The sequence below is a fragment of the Aulonocara stuartgranti genome, assembly GCF_965226115.1.
Source record: "Aulonocara stuartgranti genome assembly, chromosome: 15".
Classification (NCBI taxonomy): Eukaryota; Metazoa; Chordata; class Actinopteri; order Cichliformes; family Cichlidae; genus Aulonocara; species Aulonocara stuartgranti.
The window spans coordinates 7,593,960-7,610,943 of record NC_138951.1 but is presented as its reverse complement, the minus strand read 5'-3'; the positions used below and the strand labels follow the sequence as shown (position 1 = coordinate 7,610,943).

Genomic DNA, 16,984 nt, shown 5'->3' with positions numbered 1-16,984 from the left:
CATTTCAACTTAGCTCTGCATGGCAATTGTATTTATGTATCTATTTTTATTTTTTTACTTTTTGCTAAGGTGAAAACAAGCTTCCGTAATCATGAAAGAATTGCATGTCTCAATATAGACCCGATATTTCAAATTCCAATTCAAAGGTGCTTTATTAGCATGAAAGTCTCTAACACAATATTGCCAAAAAAGTCAAAGTACAATTTAACAAAATGATCACAATTTATTTAATGAAAATGTATTTAACGAGATCTTCCCCTTTTCATAACCGGTGTTTATTGTCAGTCATTGTGACCTGTTTCTTTTTTTCCCCCTTTTTTGAATTTCAGCAGCTATGCCAATAGTTTTCATATTGCTTTTAGTTTAAAATAATAATTTCACTTGGACTTGCACTTAAATGTTGAGCACTGTGGGCTCACATAAAATATTGTAGTTTGAGCCCACTCCACGTGTACTTATTACTACTCAAAATAGCCATCTTTGTATTGAAATGGCCAACAACACCTAACTTAAATTATTCTAATTATTCTATTGTCTCCTCATGTTGATATCAAAGGTAGCCTCCTCCCAGAAGGTCTGACTCCAAACATTCTTTCATGACCTTTCAGAAATCACTGAAGACAAATAAAATACAATCCTGTTTCCAAAAAGTTGGAATGCTTTGTAAACTATAGCCATAGAAAAAGTAATGGTTGAATTGATTGGTACAGAATTGAAATTATTGATCTGATAGTACAAAGAAAATGAAGAAACACAAGTATTGCCTTTTTTAATGCATGCTCACTTTGAATTTGATAACAGTGAAATAAATCTGCTTATGACTCGTCACACTAGAGGTCAGTAATGTCATGGAGTCTCGGTATGAGGGTGTAAAAAGAGGAGAGGCTGCTTCAATGCACATAGGATGGGACCTTGGCAAAGGCACCACAAATACTTAATGATATGCACAGGTAATGGGAGCAGCGCACCTTGATTAATTCAGCAGGACTATGTTAAACCACACATTGACACAGAACTATTTAGCAATTGAAATGAAGCAAGTATGGAGAAGCTCTTTTTTCATTATACACAACAAATTTTAAGAGTGAAGGCGTCCCCGTCTCAGCATGATTCAAATTCAGAATGAGTACATGTATAATTTCGAAGTCACATTTCTATTATTCATTTATTTTGAAATTTTAATTATTTTCATTCCTTGTGTTCCATTTATTCTAGTATTTTATTTACAGTGTGCCAACTCTCTTGGAAACAGAGACCTTCACGAATGCTTTGCCACATTGGTGACTTCGGGGTCGAGTTGTGCCGAGCTGTTTAAGGATGGGAGAGTAGCAGAGTGGATTTCTAAGCATCTCACAGGTTCCTAAGTTTCCTGCCCCACCAAACGGCGATGGACCATTCTTATTGTTTTTTTTTTTCAAAACCCTGAATGCTTTATTGAAAATATGCATACATAACACTTTCCCTACACAACAATACAAAACAGTACAATCACTTTTGTAAATAACACATTGAACGTAAATCCACACATTTCCCCTTCCCGCCCAAACCCAAGGAACTTAGAGATGCTACTGTAAGCCCTTAGTATCCCCCACCCACCACCTCTACCTCTGAGAAATAAGACAGTTAAATCAGAAACAAGTCCCTTGGTAAACCCAAGACAAAAGAACAGAGCAGACACCAGGTTGCATACAGACATAGCATTTGCCACCAGCAGGTGAACGATGGGTTTTACTGGAACTCTTATTCGGGGTCTTGGTGTGTACCATTTGTCTCAAGTCTTCTGAAATGATGCGGGGCGTGGAAGAGGAGTCCATTCTATGGTCTAGGAGTCAAGATAGAGGTTTTCAATGTGTGAATATCAGATCAACACATACACAAGTGCCTCAAGTAAATTTGGCTTTGATGTGGGGTCAGAGAAGTAGCCACTGCCAATCTACAACGGCACGCCGAGAGGGATGATCGGTCGCGTACACAGACATGCGATAAAACAAGATTTTCACATGAAGGAAACTCTTTAAAGGCGAGGGGTGGATAGATCAAACCTGATTTGATTGTAGGTAACACACTTCCTACGACTCTTCTCACTCCTAGGTGCATGAGTGTTACTGTGCATATTATTTTATTTTTTGTGATAGTGGTAGAAAATATGCAACTGAATACAGATGAACAAAATATATTTAAAACATAAAAGAGTTAAAAAGGGTTATAAAGATTACAACAAAAACAAAAAGGACTCCAAATGTCTGGTTATACTTTAATATGATCATACAGAGAAAGAGATCAACCAAAAAATGATATATGAACAACAAAAAAAAAGGAAAAAAAAAAAAAGTAACAAAAAAGTCCAATAAAAACAGACAGAAAAGCACTGTTTTGAAACATTTCACTGTATATCAGTCTGTAGCAAATAGTCATTACATACCCTCGAAAAGGGAGGAAGAAAGCTTTGAATGGTGCACTGACCACTGAAAAACTTGGCTGGAGAGTGAAGTGGGGTGCAGGGGTTAATGCTGAATTCTCTCTAAGCTCGACAGCGGTACCCTCGAGAAGAGGCTGCTACGCCTTTTGAGAGTGAGGGTGAGCTTTCAAAAAGTCAAAGACAAGCCATTGCTTTTTAGATGCATAGAGGCATAGTAAGGGCTTGCTTCCTGTAAGCAATCTCCTATGTAGGTTACGTCTTCACCAATGTAACATTTTACGTTTTAGGCTGGGAACTTCATGGATTTATGCCATTGCTGTATGTGCAAGAGAGCAGAAAAGACTACTCAAAGTGCAGTTTGGGGGAGGGGGGGGTGCTGCCGTACATAGTGAAGGTTTGTGTGCAACTGTATAAACAGGAAGGCAGTCTGTGTGCGTTCCTAGGATTGCAACAACACTCCCTAACTGTGCGCTCGAAGCGTGGATCTGGGTACTGGTGCCTCTCCTCTCTGGGGCTGTCCTACTACACGTCCATTAATTACAATCATTAACTTCTCATAAGAAATTACTCTTTGCTAATAACAACACTTTACAGCTTTTTGGAAACATGTCTCGCTCGAATTGCTCTTTTGAAATTTCCTTTTCCTCCCCAAACCCACAAAAAGCAGATGTCACTGGTTCAGTGTCGCTTAAATGCCACGTGGTAGGGAGAAAAATAAAAGAGAAAAAAAAATCTGAATGTAAAAATTAAAGCCCCAGATTAAAAAAAACAAAACAAACAAAATGACTTTCTTTTACAAAATGGCTCTCAAGTATTCTTTGTTCCACAGATAGAGGTCCCTATGGGGCTTTGGATAACTCAGAACTGGTTTTAAAATCCTCTTTACAATTTTAACATGGGATTAGGAGAATTGGAGAGAGGGTGGGGGATTATCTGCTGGTGCGAATTGAACACACATGCATGCATGCGCGCGCACACACACACACACACACACACACACACACACACACACACACACACACACACACACACACACGCCAATTAAATCTGCACTCAGTAACGTCAGCTCTCATACTAATGTGTGCATGCATAATCGCTCATTCACTCTCACACTCACACTCACAGAGGAGGAACAGCAGTCACTGATGTGCATTAAAAGTTGCACTTTTCACATCTGAAAGCATGTCTCTTGAGAAAGGTCAAAGTGTATGTCTTGATAGTGGAAACGCCACCTTATCAACAACGAAAGACCCACCCCTCCCTTCTCCCAGATGATATGTGAACTGTGAGTTCCTCTGTCCTCCTCTTAGGCAGATGTAATGGAGTTGTGCGGTAGCTAGCTCGACAGACTGTGTGTGTGTGTGTGTGTGTGTGGGGGGGGGGTACTGTCAGTTGGAAACAGAACAGCAACTGTCCTTTAGCAGTTAAATTAAGGAATAAAAAGATTTTATTTTCCTAATGTTGAGAAACAAAAAGTGGAATCTTCACACTAAAGCTTTCCAAGGGCACTACTTGCTAAGATTCACCTCTTAAATGAGAATAAACCCTATGACTATCATAAAAAAATCCAACATTTAGCATAGCCTTTTTTTTTGTCTGTGTTTCAGCTGGTCAGTCAATGTTTCCACTGTGGACTTTCAGCCTTTGTCCAAAAGATTGAATGTTAATATAGCAAGAAAGAGGGGGAGAGGAAAACATACATACAGAATAGTTGCTATATCCCACCTCTATGCACCATCCTCCCCCAGCAAGACCCCACCCCAAGTCCATGGAGACATTATACAGGTAACGTGAGAGACAGACAGGCACACAGATGTAGTCCAGTGAGCAGACGGCTGATCTGCAGTGTCTGTCTGGAGGCATCACAGGGACTTGATGTGCTCCAAGCTCCAGGTGGAGGTGGGTTTCCTGGGAAACTTGTGAGGACCTGGCATGGCTGGTGACCACGCAAGGACATGGAGGAAGAAGGGTTTGCTTTGAAGAGGAGAACAGCCATTACAGCTCTCCAGGGAGTATCCCGCTGGGCGCCGACTCATTTATCAGGCCTTTAGGTCAGAATTGGATTTCGGATGAAGACGAGTTTTCGGTCAGTCTTCACACTCGCTATTTTTTTCTAGGCCAGTGAGGAGACAATTTTCTTCCGTATGTTTTCTCTTTTTTTGTTGGTTATTCTTCTCTTGCAATATGTGGATGCTGGGTTTTCTTCGCCCATGAATATTGTGTTTTACTGTGGGATGTTGTTTGTTGTTAGAGACACGGTTTCTGCTCTATTAGTGACCATCAACTGTCCATGTGACTGCAGTTTTCTGAGAAGGAAATAAACATTTAGTAGATCAAAATGGTGATTTGAGGAGAATTTTAGCATAAATCAACATGAACAAAAACAAAAATAAAATAAAATCATGTTATAACCAACAGTTATAACTACCGTTGAGCCCATCTGCCTCTTGTGATTCGAGGAAGGGTGCAGGGCCCCAGATGCGTACTGTGCCGTCATCGGAGGCAGAAGCCATGAGGCTTGGGATGGCCGGGTTCCAGCTCACACAGTTAACGGTGCGCGTGTGGCCTGTGAGCTCAGCGATAGGAAGTTCACCACGCCGATGCCAGATGTATACTTTGTGGTCTGTGGCAACAGATAAAGAAAGCAATAAAACAGGTGGAAGAAAACAGGGTTCGAATTGTAGGGGAATTAATGTAAAAGACAACACCGATCGGAATTTAGAAAGTTTAAAGAAACTGAATGAAAGGAAGAAACATTTCACCATATTTCACAAGGAAATATGGGGAAAGGGTGCAGAGGAATGAAATACAGCAAAGGATCTGGGCTGGCTGGGAATTGGCTGCTAAGGGCTTTAACCATCCTAATTAAGGCATTTAAGTTACTTTTCACAAATTAGTCACTACTATAATGGTGATCAGAAGTCATGCAGAGCTACACGCAGAAAGGACACTGGACCAGAAAACATTACACTGAAAGAAGACTCATACAAACATAGTGAAAACGTGGCCATTTATTCCCACAGCACTCTGACTGTACCTTCGCTGCCACTGGCAATGAAGTCTTCGTTGTGTCCTCCAAAGCAGGAGTGGATTGTGTAGAAGCCCTGGGTAACACCTTGGTACTTCCTTACCAGCACCCGGTCCTGAAGGTCCCACAGGTGCACTCCCTACAAAAAGGTGTAGACCAACAGACTGTAACTACTGAAGAATACTTTACACAGTTTAGCAAAACAAAGCAGCCATGCATTTTAGCAGGACTGATGCTGTAAAGAGCCTGAATTGATCAGTAGCTTACCTGAGTTGCTACATTTAACAAAGCTAATCTTCCGTTCTTTGAAACAGTAAAAGACATGATAGGGTGGTCCTCCTGAACTCTGTAAAGGACATGTGAACAAGACAGCCTGTCAGGCACTGTGATGTGTGATGTAACTGATAAGTATAACGTGATATTTTAGAGCAAATACTACAGACAGCTGTAGAGTTCCTAAAATTCGGGAAGAGTTTGTTGTGGTATTCATCCGTTTTAAAGTGAAACCATAGCTATAAAAGGAGCACTGCTCGGCATCAGAAGAGATCAACTCCAGCAACTACCATGATTAGCGATTCATTACACCTGGATTAGCCCCTTGAGAAAAATGGCACATGTCAACAATATTTCATGTAGGTATACAACAGTGCAGGGGTGAGGAGCGCTGACACATACATGTTTCTGTCCGTAAGGTCCTCAAAGTTGTATCCCCGGATACGCTGGTGGGTGTCTGAGGCCAGCACTATCCTGCCATCGTTCAGGCACCACAGGCACTGCACTCTCACACCCTCCCAGGAGTCTAACAAGTTGCCATCCAGGTCCTGAAATACACACATCAGAGAAGAGAAACACTGAAACAGCATAGTATGGCAATCATACTAAACTCTTACTCCCATTGGACGCTTACGAGGGGAAGCACTTGTTTCTCTGTTGTGAAGTGGTTTAAGTCATATTTCAGGCCTGCTTCCAGGACAAAATGACCGATTGTGAAACAGAAGTTAGTGGGGATGATCAGCTTACGAGGGGAAACCTTTGGGAAAAATCCCAAACTTATTCCAATGGTCAAACCACATCTTTATTCATATATATCAAGGTGTCAAAACTCTTCATTAAAAGGTACAGGGAACCACCCTGGGAGGGGAAAGACCTGCTTAGTCACAAAGCACACACAGATAGCTGTAGATCAACTGTGAAAAACATATTTTTATGGGCTCTTTCAGTAAGTTGGATAGAAAATCACAATACTGAAAGAGCCTATGATTGTTTGAAAACCTGATTAAGGTTATCCCAGCATTTCAATAGACGTTTAACAGCTGCTAACACAACCAAATCTCTTTTCCTTTTCTCTCTTCCCCAGCACGCCATTATGAAAACATGCCAGGAATTCAGCACTGATTAACAGAAGCAATGATAACAAGATAAGATATGCTTTATTTAGCACCAAACGTGGAAAAATTGTTACAGCAGTTAAAACTTAAGTTAAATTCAACAAAAATTCAACAAAAATATAACAAAATAGCTGAGATGACTAATTAATTATTTTTAAGAAAAAAAAAAAAAAGGTGAAAAATTTGACGAAAGCACACAAACTAAAAACAACTGTGCATTAGACATAGAGAGAGAATAAAAAAATAATTAACTTACACACTGATAAAACTGTCCCCTTTGTCCTCCAGTGACAAAGCGCTTGCCATCAGGGTTCCAGGCCACGCTGGTCAGACTATCTTCATGGGACTGGGACATTTTGGTCCGCAGCTCCCCCGTCTGGTGAAGAGGGGGGATTGACAGACCGAGTGCAAATCAAGAGGAGAGAAAATGGGGGAAGGGAGACAGCGAGAAGAAATATAAAGCAAGAGTGGGGGAGGGTTGAGTAACAGGAAAGGAAACAGAAGGGGATCCGTGAAGCGGAGAGGTCACTGAGTACACACAGCACACTACAGAGTATCTAAGGCAGGTTATCCAGCACACGTTTCCTCATTTTGAAAAAGAAAGATTTTGAGATTCACCAATGTATGCTTTTCTACACAACTGTACTATTATGTTCTCTGCTGTTTGAAGAGGTAATATAGCATTAAAGTTAACAAGTGAAGCCACCGTGCATCAACCTTACCTGAACATTCCAGAGCCAGAGCTCGGAGCAGTCATCCGGTCCGCAGGCGATCAGGTAGGTGTCATCGGGACTCCAGGCTAAGTAGGAGACGCCGTATGCATGACCCTCCAGGGTTCGCAGCAGCTTCAGCTGGTGGGTCTCCTACACAGATAGTAAGAGGACAAAGAAAAACCCTGAGACACAATATGGACTGGGCCCTTATTTGTGGAAATTAAAAAAAAACAACAAGAAAAAAAACAAATTGTCAAGAGATTTTAAAGTCTGAAATTAAAATACTAATAAAAAAAACCCCAAAACTTACTGGGTCCACTTGCCAAATTATGACAGTAGTGTCTTTGGAGCCAGTGGCTAGCTTGGTGCCATCATTTGAGAATTTGCAGAACCACACCTCATTACAATGCTCAGTCAGAATCTGTTGAGTGTAACATGGGAACTGCTTCCTGTAACACACACACACAAGATGAAAAAGTTAAAATCTTAATTCAGTCATCCATTTAACCCAGGTCCAGGTGGCCGGGGCAGCCGTCTAAGCCTTAATCACCTCGGTTGTCTCCTTTCACTGCACAGAGGCAGCAGCTCTACTTTGAGCCCCTCATGCAAAGCAGAGCTCCCACCAGCTCTACAGCCCACCTAAAAGAAAAACACTTGGCATGTTGCCCATCACTTTGTAGCTAACAGTTGGTATCGCTAATCCTTACACTTGTAAGGACACCTTTTGAAAGAATCTTGGTTCTGTTCCTTGTATTCTTAATCCTTTAGTTGCTACCCACAGCTGGTGCCCACTGGTGAGGGTAAGATCTACCAGAAAGTCATCAACTTTGGGCTAAGCCCTCTCTTCACCACACAAAGCAGTCACAGTGCCCAGATCACTACAGTTTCTGATTGATCTTTCTATCCATTCCACCCTTGCCCCACTCATGAAGAAGCCTGCAAAGTTCTTGAACTCTTCTACTAAATGGAGCGAGTCCCCTAAAGGATTTGGTCATATGCATTTTCCCAGGTCCATAATATGCATGTAGATTTATGGGGAAAACTCCAACACACCCTGTACTATTCCCTGAGATCGACAGTTGGCCCAGTTTCCATATTCCTCTTTCCGAACTGGAGTTTGAACTAATGCTTAGACTCTCCTCGCCAGCACCACTGCACTGAACTGTGATCCTCTGAAGATGTAACACACCCACTGCTCGCCCTTTATAAAGAGGTCAATCCTCAGTCTGCCAATCCAAAGGCACCATTGGTGACTTTTGTGCATTGTTCCAAGGGTGTGTGAACAAAGACAGAGCAACCAGAGCCTTAAAGAACTTGAATTTCATCTTCCCTTCATTGTGTCAGTTAAAGCAATCGATTTTAGATGAGCCACAGCAGTAAAACCACTGACCGGTTGTGAACAACAGTGATTATCTGCTGGAAAATCCTGGATTTATCCTGGATATTGCTTTGACATGTACCATCTACTTAAACATTGGTGCACACTAAACACCCCACTCCCCCAACCTATCAACTTCACCCTATCTCACACTACAAAAGACTTAAAGGATCCTTTGCCAGTGTCAACGTTCCAGACACCAGAGGACACCCCCAGAGGCTACATGTCCATTCCCTGATGAGCTACAGGTGTTTGGGGCATTACAATACACAGCAAATAAATAGGAGAAAGAAAATGCGACAGGTTAAAATATACGAAGCATCAAGGTACAAAAGAAAAGAAGTAGTGGAGACATAGTAGTGGAGTATGTCATTAAAGAGAAAAATCAGCTGACTTCCACTCCAAAAACAACATTTAGAATCACAAGGAGCTCCAACATTTTGGTTTTATAACAACAAGAGTAAAATATTACAGTTTTATAATTTAGCAAAGTCTGGCGTCTCGGAGACAGTGCAACATGCTAGCTTTGCAGTACCAACCTGCTGCAGACGTGATCAAGGAGGAGAGAGACCGAGTCCAGGTTATTGTCCAGCTTGGTGTTATGATAAAGGCAGCGGTCCCTCTGCAGCTCCACTGCTTGCCGGAGCAGGGTGTGCAGTCGACGAGGGGGCAGCATCACAGAAGGAGGCAGGTATGCTACAAATAGAGAGGAAAAAACGGATCATAGAGATTCACAGCTGTACATGGAATATGCCCACACACACACACACACAAAAATAAGACAACATCTGTTAGCTGTACAGGGTCAGTTATGGAAATGCCTCCTCACTTTGTAGTTTATCCAGCAGCCTGCAGCGTGAAGCCGTGCCCTTGCCCTCCCACTCTGCCTTGGCCCTAAGATCCTCAGCATGGCTACACATTAGGTACCTGAAACAACATACAAGAACGCAGTTTAAGCAAAAAACACACTGAGAGGACATCATAACATCCATGAAGGATTATTACCACTTTAAAAAGACATCTTATCACCAGGAAGTAAACAGGAGCTTAAAATAGTGATAAGAATGGCCGTAAACTACAACCACTGACAATTAAATACAGATTTTAACTTAGACTAAATTTAGCAAACTTTCTGATGTGGTAAATAAAGCATCCTGAAGGGTCTAAGATGAACTTGTTACATTCAGGTATTTGATTTTTTTTTTTTTAAAAAGAGCTGACTAACATTTGCAGATCAAGCAAAAAGATCCATGATTGTTTTATTACTGGAGATAAAACAGTAAGCGTGACAAGAACTGCACTGTGAAAATTACTACTAAAATCATTTACCATATAGACGTTTTACAGTGAATTCAACAGCTTAAGCTTCATTAATTATCATAATGTAAGACAATTTAATATTCCCTTAATTATTAGCAAACAATATTTATACAGGTGCAGATTTTGGTACAAGTAAATCACCAAACAGGCGTACCATTAGCATCTACAGGACTCTCCAATAGCTATATGGGTGGTTAGTAGGTGTGTATTTGTGCAGACAGGGTGAACATCCTGATGATGGCTATAAGCCAGAGGTAACATTAAACAGTACCCGCTGAGTACGTGGATGCGATCTGTGTTGTACTTGAGCGGCGTCAGCTCTCCCCGGAGGACCTGCAAAGCCTCCAAGACTTTTCCGTCCTCCAGGTACTCAAGGTACTTCTGCTGCAGCAGCAGGAACTTCATACGCTGAGTAGAAAGAAGAGAAGCACAGGTATAAAGAAGGTAATCTATAAACACAAAAACATACAGGAGGAAGAAATAAATAGTAAAGAACAGCAGCAACAGTACTCAATTCCAAACGTTCAATGCACCAAGTCTCCCATAGCTGCAAATATCAAAACAAATAAGGCTGGCGCCAGCTAACAAAGCCTTCATTCTAATTTTGGGAAAAGGTTCAAACATCAAACATTAAAGAGAATATATAATTGCATGATAGGATGCATCAATAAATGCAATACCCAGCAAGCAAAGATTTCTCAGGAAGAAAACATGACTGCCAGAGGCAGAAACCCCATCCAGTTTTTATAACTGAAAATAAGTTAGATTAAAAATATGAAACTATCTATAATAATAAATGAATAAAGACTCGCACAGAGGTGTTCCAAGCTACAATAATATGTGTTCTGTGTTGCAAAGTACTTTTTAGGAATCTCATGTAGCTAAAGCCACATTATCACCCAAGAGCAGATGTCCCCATCCCATAGTAACATTCTTATCATAATATACAGATGAAAAAAAACAAACTCATTTAGATATTAACATATACTGAAAATATCAGAAAAATACGCCAACAAAAATAAGATGTTTCCAGACCTTGTCCAACAATGGCATAAATTCTTATTAGCTCTTTATAACATTTTACAATCAAAGTCAAAAATAAGTGGCACCGATATATGCATCTGCACAGTGAAAATATGGAATACTAATAAATAAAATAAAAGAAACGGCTCAACAACAGATCTCTGTTCAAACCTTTTGGACTCAGATTGTAACATTTAACACTTATATGCTTCCCTCCATAACAGAAATGCATCTGCGTGACTACACCTTCAAAGAGGAAGCAATACTCATACACCTTGAAATACTTGGCAACATACATCATACTGGATTTCTAGCTGAGGAATAAAAAAGGCCTTTTGTGTGCTTCACCCTATCAAGCAATTATGCATTCTTTTTACTGAGTGACGTTTAAAGCTCACCTGGTTATCATTTATTGTTGTTTTGAATTACGTGGATAATGCCTTCAAGCTGAAACATGTTTCTTTTTTGTACCACAACAATGAAAACCATTTATCAGAGTGTACTGGCATTCTGTTTGTAAGGAGAAAATAAAAGAATGACAAATAAGCTTAAACTACTGCTTTGACACTGACAGGGAGTGATTTTAACCATATATATCAAGACAGCTAGTTTGCATAACTTTATCATAAAAAAGGATAAAGTACCACATTTTAAGGAAGCAAAAAAAACTAAACATTCCCATTTAGGATATATGACACTGATGCAATAAAACTCAAATTAGTGGTAGAATATAATTAAAAAAAAATCAATTTGTCATTATTAGAATATATTTACAAATATGCAGAGCACATATGGTAATATTAACATCACCATTTCTTTTATAGTGTTTACACATTGCTGCAGTTTAGCGATGTCATTTGCAGTGTTAAGCGCCTCCATCCTATCTCAGGTATGCAAGTATAGCAAGCACACTCACATCGACTACACAAAATCCACCCACATAACTCTGTAAATAAAGAGGGCAGAAACACACATCTCAGAGTTCTCCCCCTTAGGCCCGTGACACGAGCAAACTGTGCTCCAGAACTGTTGTGAATGTCATGTTGACTATGACAATGCTAATCTCAACTCAAGAACTAAAATGGCGTTATGAAGGGGAAAAAAAAACAAAACAAAACAAAAAACATTAAAAAGCTACATCCATTTTCACAATAACTCAGCAGGGAATGGCTGTTAGAAACCTTATGACACAGAGCAGCAGGCACTTGACTCTGAAGTATTTTTGGAGCTCATCTTGTTGCTAATTAGCATGCTAGCTAGGGATAATTAGTCTGAGCTGAGCCTCATTACCAAACTGATACTGTAAAGTATTTACTCTCATACTAATCTTCACAGGAATAAATGTTTGTGGATCAGTGGTATTCAATATTAAAGGCCCTGATAGATGTACTGTGTACTGCAGAAATACACAACTGCAGTCTTTTCTGTTAAATACTGTAGCTGACATGGATATGTTCTCAATGTGCTGTTAAATGTATACATATTTAATTCTTTTAAACCATGTTCTGTAATGGAAATTCTTGATCTCTCATATCTGCTCCAAGTATTCACTGACCTGGCAAAAACAAAGCTGTAGTAGCAAGAATCAAACCAAAACATAGCTTTTAAATCTATTAATAGTAATAATAATAATAATAATGGATTGCATTTATATAGCGCTTTTCGGGGCCCTCAAAGCGCTGTAGAATTCCACTATTCATTCACTCTCACATTCACACACTGGTGGATTATTAGTTATAATCAATGTAAAGACACTATGTAAAAAAAAACCCCAACAGCATTGCAATGTGGAGTCACACTCTGCTCAAAAACAGTATCCAGTACACTACTCTAAATCTAAATGTGGATTCGCTCCTTCTTGTGGCGCTGTCCACAACAGGAATCTGCTCTAAAAAAAAAAAAGAAAAAAAAAAGGAATCTGCTCTATAACTGTGTCATTCTGGAAAGTCCAGCTGTGCCTGCTAACTGACTGACTGTCATTCAGTCCAGTTCAGGTTTGGGCAAAGGGAGCTTACCACAATAGCATTGGGAGAATGCATCAATGCTCTCAGTTCGTTGAGATCATTCTCAGCCTGCACCGAAACAAAAGGAGGGTGACAGAGGGGAGAGAAAGAGGGAGAAATCGTTAGCTCAGCACTTTCCATGCATGCACAAGAAAAAAAAAAACCCAAAAACTAATTATATAAACAGTGATACAGATTTTATGGTCACCTAATCTATAAGGCTTTGACAATGCAACTGTGCAGTGATCAAAATGTAAAGGTCAAATCTCAAACTACCAGCTACTTTTACCGTTTTGTAGATAACTTTATGGGATCAAAACAAATTGCTTGTGTATTAGTCTAATTTTGACCACAGGTGCTCTAAACCAATGTAGGTTCGTTACACCAGGAGATTCATTTCTACCGGCATTAACACTTTTATGGGTCTGCTGTAAAGTGCTGGATCAAGCGCTAATAAAATAAACTGGCAATTTAAAAGCCAATTACATAAAGACGCCTTAATAAGCATTTTACGTCACCTTTAAATTTCTGTTCATTCTACTCAGCCCCAGAGGGTTGTCCTGCGGGCTTCAACATTAAAAATTAAACAAGTTCATGCTGCTGGGTTTGCATAACTGTGCCCCGTACAGACTGCTGTTTGAACTCACCTATGTTACCACCTGCTGCTTTCATAAACTTAGCTTTGGTTGATAATTAATATGAGACGAGACTGATCTGAAAAGATACTGTATGTATTCTAGCTCTGCGTTTTGAAGTGAAATTTCACTGTCACATATTCCATGTTGCCCAGAATATTTCCTATTATGTAGTCACTGTAAACAAATACTAACCTTGTCCCACTCTCCTTCCATGACATGGTTGCGGAACTTGGTAGCTGAGGAGTGTTCCAGTCTGCAGCCTGATTCCTGCATCAGCAGGTCCACCGTCTGACTGCAGAGACACAGGAGGAGAGTGGAGGAGAGGAAGTTATCCAGATATATAATGATGAGACATGTGAAAAGGAGAAAAAAATAAAATCAAGGGCAAATGTGGTTTTCCAGCTATTAACAGTCATACCTGAAAATGTGAGCTCAGTCAGCTGACAAGTTAGCCCATCATTATGTTAAGTGACATTTTTTAGGTAGGTTATAGACCTTTTTCCCCACTAGTCATTTATGTCATTATGCCAATACTTTATGGTGATGGCAAATAGTGTACTGGGTGACAAGACGATATTAATGTTTGTGGCCGACAGTAGGGAGAATATAATTTAATGGCTAACAATAACTGGGAGAAGCCGGTTGTGGGGCAGTTGTGTCACCCCAGCATTATTTGTGGACACCAACATGAATCAAGCTTCCACTGCGGTTGACATCACCCCCTTCGGCTCTGTCAACAGTGAACCATAACCATCTGTGCAAACACCATCCCTCTGCTAAACACACTCCACTCCCATAAAAGCTCCTGCAGAGATGTGTGTGCAAGATAATGCAAGTGAAATGGGTATGGGGGGGTGGCTGACACCTTCAGCATGATGACATCATTCTCAGGTATCAATGGAGTGGCGCAGCAGCTCTGTGTTGAGCCCGATTTCGATTGTATTTCCCTGGCTGAAATGTAGGGGCTCTGTTTCATACCAGGCAATTTCACCCCCCCCCCCAAAAAAAAGAAAAGAAAAAAAAACCCTCATAGTAAACACAGCAATGTCTTTTATAATGCCTATAATGCTATACTTTCTCAGCTGAACACTAGAAATCAAGCGACCCAACCACTGGCAGTTTGAAGATCACCATACACACGTTTCTTGGGAAAAAAACAAAACAAAAAAAACAACAAACCCTCATTTCTATAATTAGATTCAAACCAACGTTTCCATGTGAAACAGCTGGCACAAAGCGCATTCCTCAGCCGCCATGAAGCCATCCGATTCTGCTCAGTTCGGGAACAAATGTCGCCCACAGTATTGACTGCTGACTTTAAATAAATACACGCTCCAATACATGCACGTCACTGTTTGTGACTGGCTGATGACACATTGCTCGGACACAGCAACAAAGACGGAAAAAATGAAGGCAGGAGAGAAGTTCTAACATTCGTGAGATAGCTGTGTAAAATGGTGCCTGATTTGATGAAATAAATAGTTCCAAGGACCCATCAAGAAATGCAAAGAGTGCACTAGGAATACTAAAATAACCAGGTCATATTTCATAACCCATACCCGTTATTACAGTGTCTTTCAGCATTACAAGACTTCTCCATGTACCTCTCTAAAAAGAAACCCCAAATGAAAAAAAAAAGTGCTGCATTTGCAGACGAGCTACAAAAAGAAGAAAGCCACCAGAGTAAAAAGCCGACGTTGAAAACCCCGTGCACTAACCTAACATTTTTCTCCGCAATTGCTTTTTGCGCAATAACCTCTCAAACGTAAAACTCACGTCGTGAACTCGATCATTCTGCTTAAGTACCTAATTAGGAAAACTGAACCGTCTCCATTTTATATAGCTGAAAAACCACAACAAATCTGCGATCCTTGTTTTGTGTGAACAAACGTTACTAATGTTAGATGATGTAATGCCTTTTATTCACTGCGAAATCTATAACATTTATTAATAGATCGTGACGTAACTGGCATTAAAAGGCTCCTACGAGTTATGGTGAACTCGTGAAACAGCTCTATGTTGAACTATGTTTTATCTTTCCGTGAACGTTTAATATCAAGACACAACACCTTAGCGCAGGCTACCGATGCTAGCTGTTATTGTGCAAGATGGACCCCTTCTTTCTACCAACTGCCGAGCTCACAGGCTAACTACCAACCCCATCCCCCCATGTTTGTGTCTGTCAAGCGCACTAATATCGCCTTTACCAGCTGCTATTTCGCAGTTTCACATAAAATCCAAGTTATACAGATTGCACTTCTTATGTTCGATGCTAAGGTTAACTGCCTTCGCGAGTTTTTCCTCGACTGACACACTGAATAAACTTACTTCAGTCCTAGTCCGTGGAGATGTTGCCCTATTAATCGTATGACATCTTCCTCCGCCTGCGTTAGTCGTTTCTTCTTTTTCAACGAGCCGACCTCCGAACTCGAGGCCGTAGAAGCAGCCGAAGTCCCCGTGCAAGGCCCTACTGAAGATCCATTACTGGTACCGACGTTATTACCGTTATCTGTGCTGGAGAGAAGGCCATTTGAGTGAGTTCCTCCGACCGAGGAGGACTCCCCGTTTTGTGCGCTGTTTAAGCAAGAGAGCTCCGAGGATTCTTGTCCTTGTCCAGCCCCGTTTGCCTGCATACTGCTGCTGAGGTTGTTGACAACACTTCGGTTAAAGTGGATGGCAGAGGTGGCTTGAGAGTATGCACCGCGTCCTAGGACAACTCCGGAAAGGCCTGTCAAAACTGCTGAAGCCCCGGGCTCTCCTGCTCCCTCCACCGCCGAGGCTCGGTGCTTCTTCCGCGGGGGCGGCGACGCTCCGCCGGTGTCCGAGTCGGAGGAGGAGGAAGCGGAGGCCAGAGTTTCCTCACCGAGAGCGGCCGTGGTTAGAAGCCGGCGAAGCTCCGGGTGGGAAATGAAGGTTAAGCTTCCAGATCTGAGGCCTCGTTGTCAGGCTTAGAGCGTACTGTCACTGTGGAAGCTCTATCAGTTAGCCCGTTTTGTTGTTGTTTCTCTCAAAACAGCTGCAGCTCTAATGGAGTCCTGACGCCCTGACGTAACCGGAAATTCCTACACTACCAG

At 41.0% G+C, this 16,984-nt stretch overlaps 1 protein-coding gene across 1 annotated transcript; it reads right to left on the bottom strand.

Annotated features, from left to right (window-relative positions):
* Nucleotides 1–2,240: 2,240 nt before the first annotated feature.
* Nucleotides 2,241–16,851, bottom strand: LOC309689570 (WD repeat-containing protein 26). The gene is made up of 14 exons (XM_082506102.1): nucleotides 16,239–16,851; nucleotides 14,103–14,202; nucleotides 13,285–13,341; nucleotides 10,518–10,654; nucleotides 9,756–9,853; nucleotides 9,466–9,622; nucleotides 7,859–7,997; nucleotides 7,558–7,698; nucleotides 7,092–7,211; nucleotides 6,123–6,268; nucleotides 5,715–5,793; nucleotides 5,457–5,586; nucleotides 4,848–5,042; nucleotides 2,241–4,725 (listed from the first exon to the last, which is right to left on the bottom strand). The coding sequence occupies exons 1-14, from the start codon at nucleotides 16,541–16,543 to the stop codon at nucleotides 4,700–4,702; spliced, it is 1,830 nt and encodes a 609-aa protein (XP_082362228.1). The 5' UTR covers nucleotides 16,544–16,851; the 3' UTR covers nucleotides 2,241–4,699.
* Between the last annotated feature and the right edge of the window lie 133 nt (nucleotides 16,852–16,984).

What these genes read in the sequence shown, in the direction of transcription:
- LOC309689570 (XM_082506102.1), bottom strand. Translation starts at nt 16,543, where the DNA reads ATGCAGGCAAACGGGGCTGGACAAGGACAAGAATCCTCGGAGCTCTCT. An exon ending in TAATTTGGCAAGTGGACCCA is followed by an intron (nt 7,699 to 7,858) that starts GTAAGTTTTGGG and finishes CTATCTGTGTAG; the next exon opens with GAGACCCACCAGCTGAAGCT. An exon ending in TGTTAAATGTAGCAACTCAG is followed by an intron (nt 5,587 to 5,714) that starts GTAAGCTACTGA and finishes ACCTTTTTGTAG; the next exon opens with GGAGTGCACCTGTGGGACCT.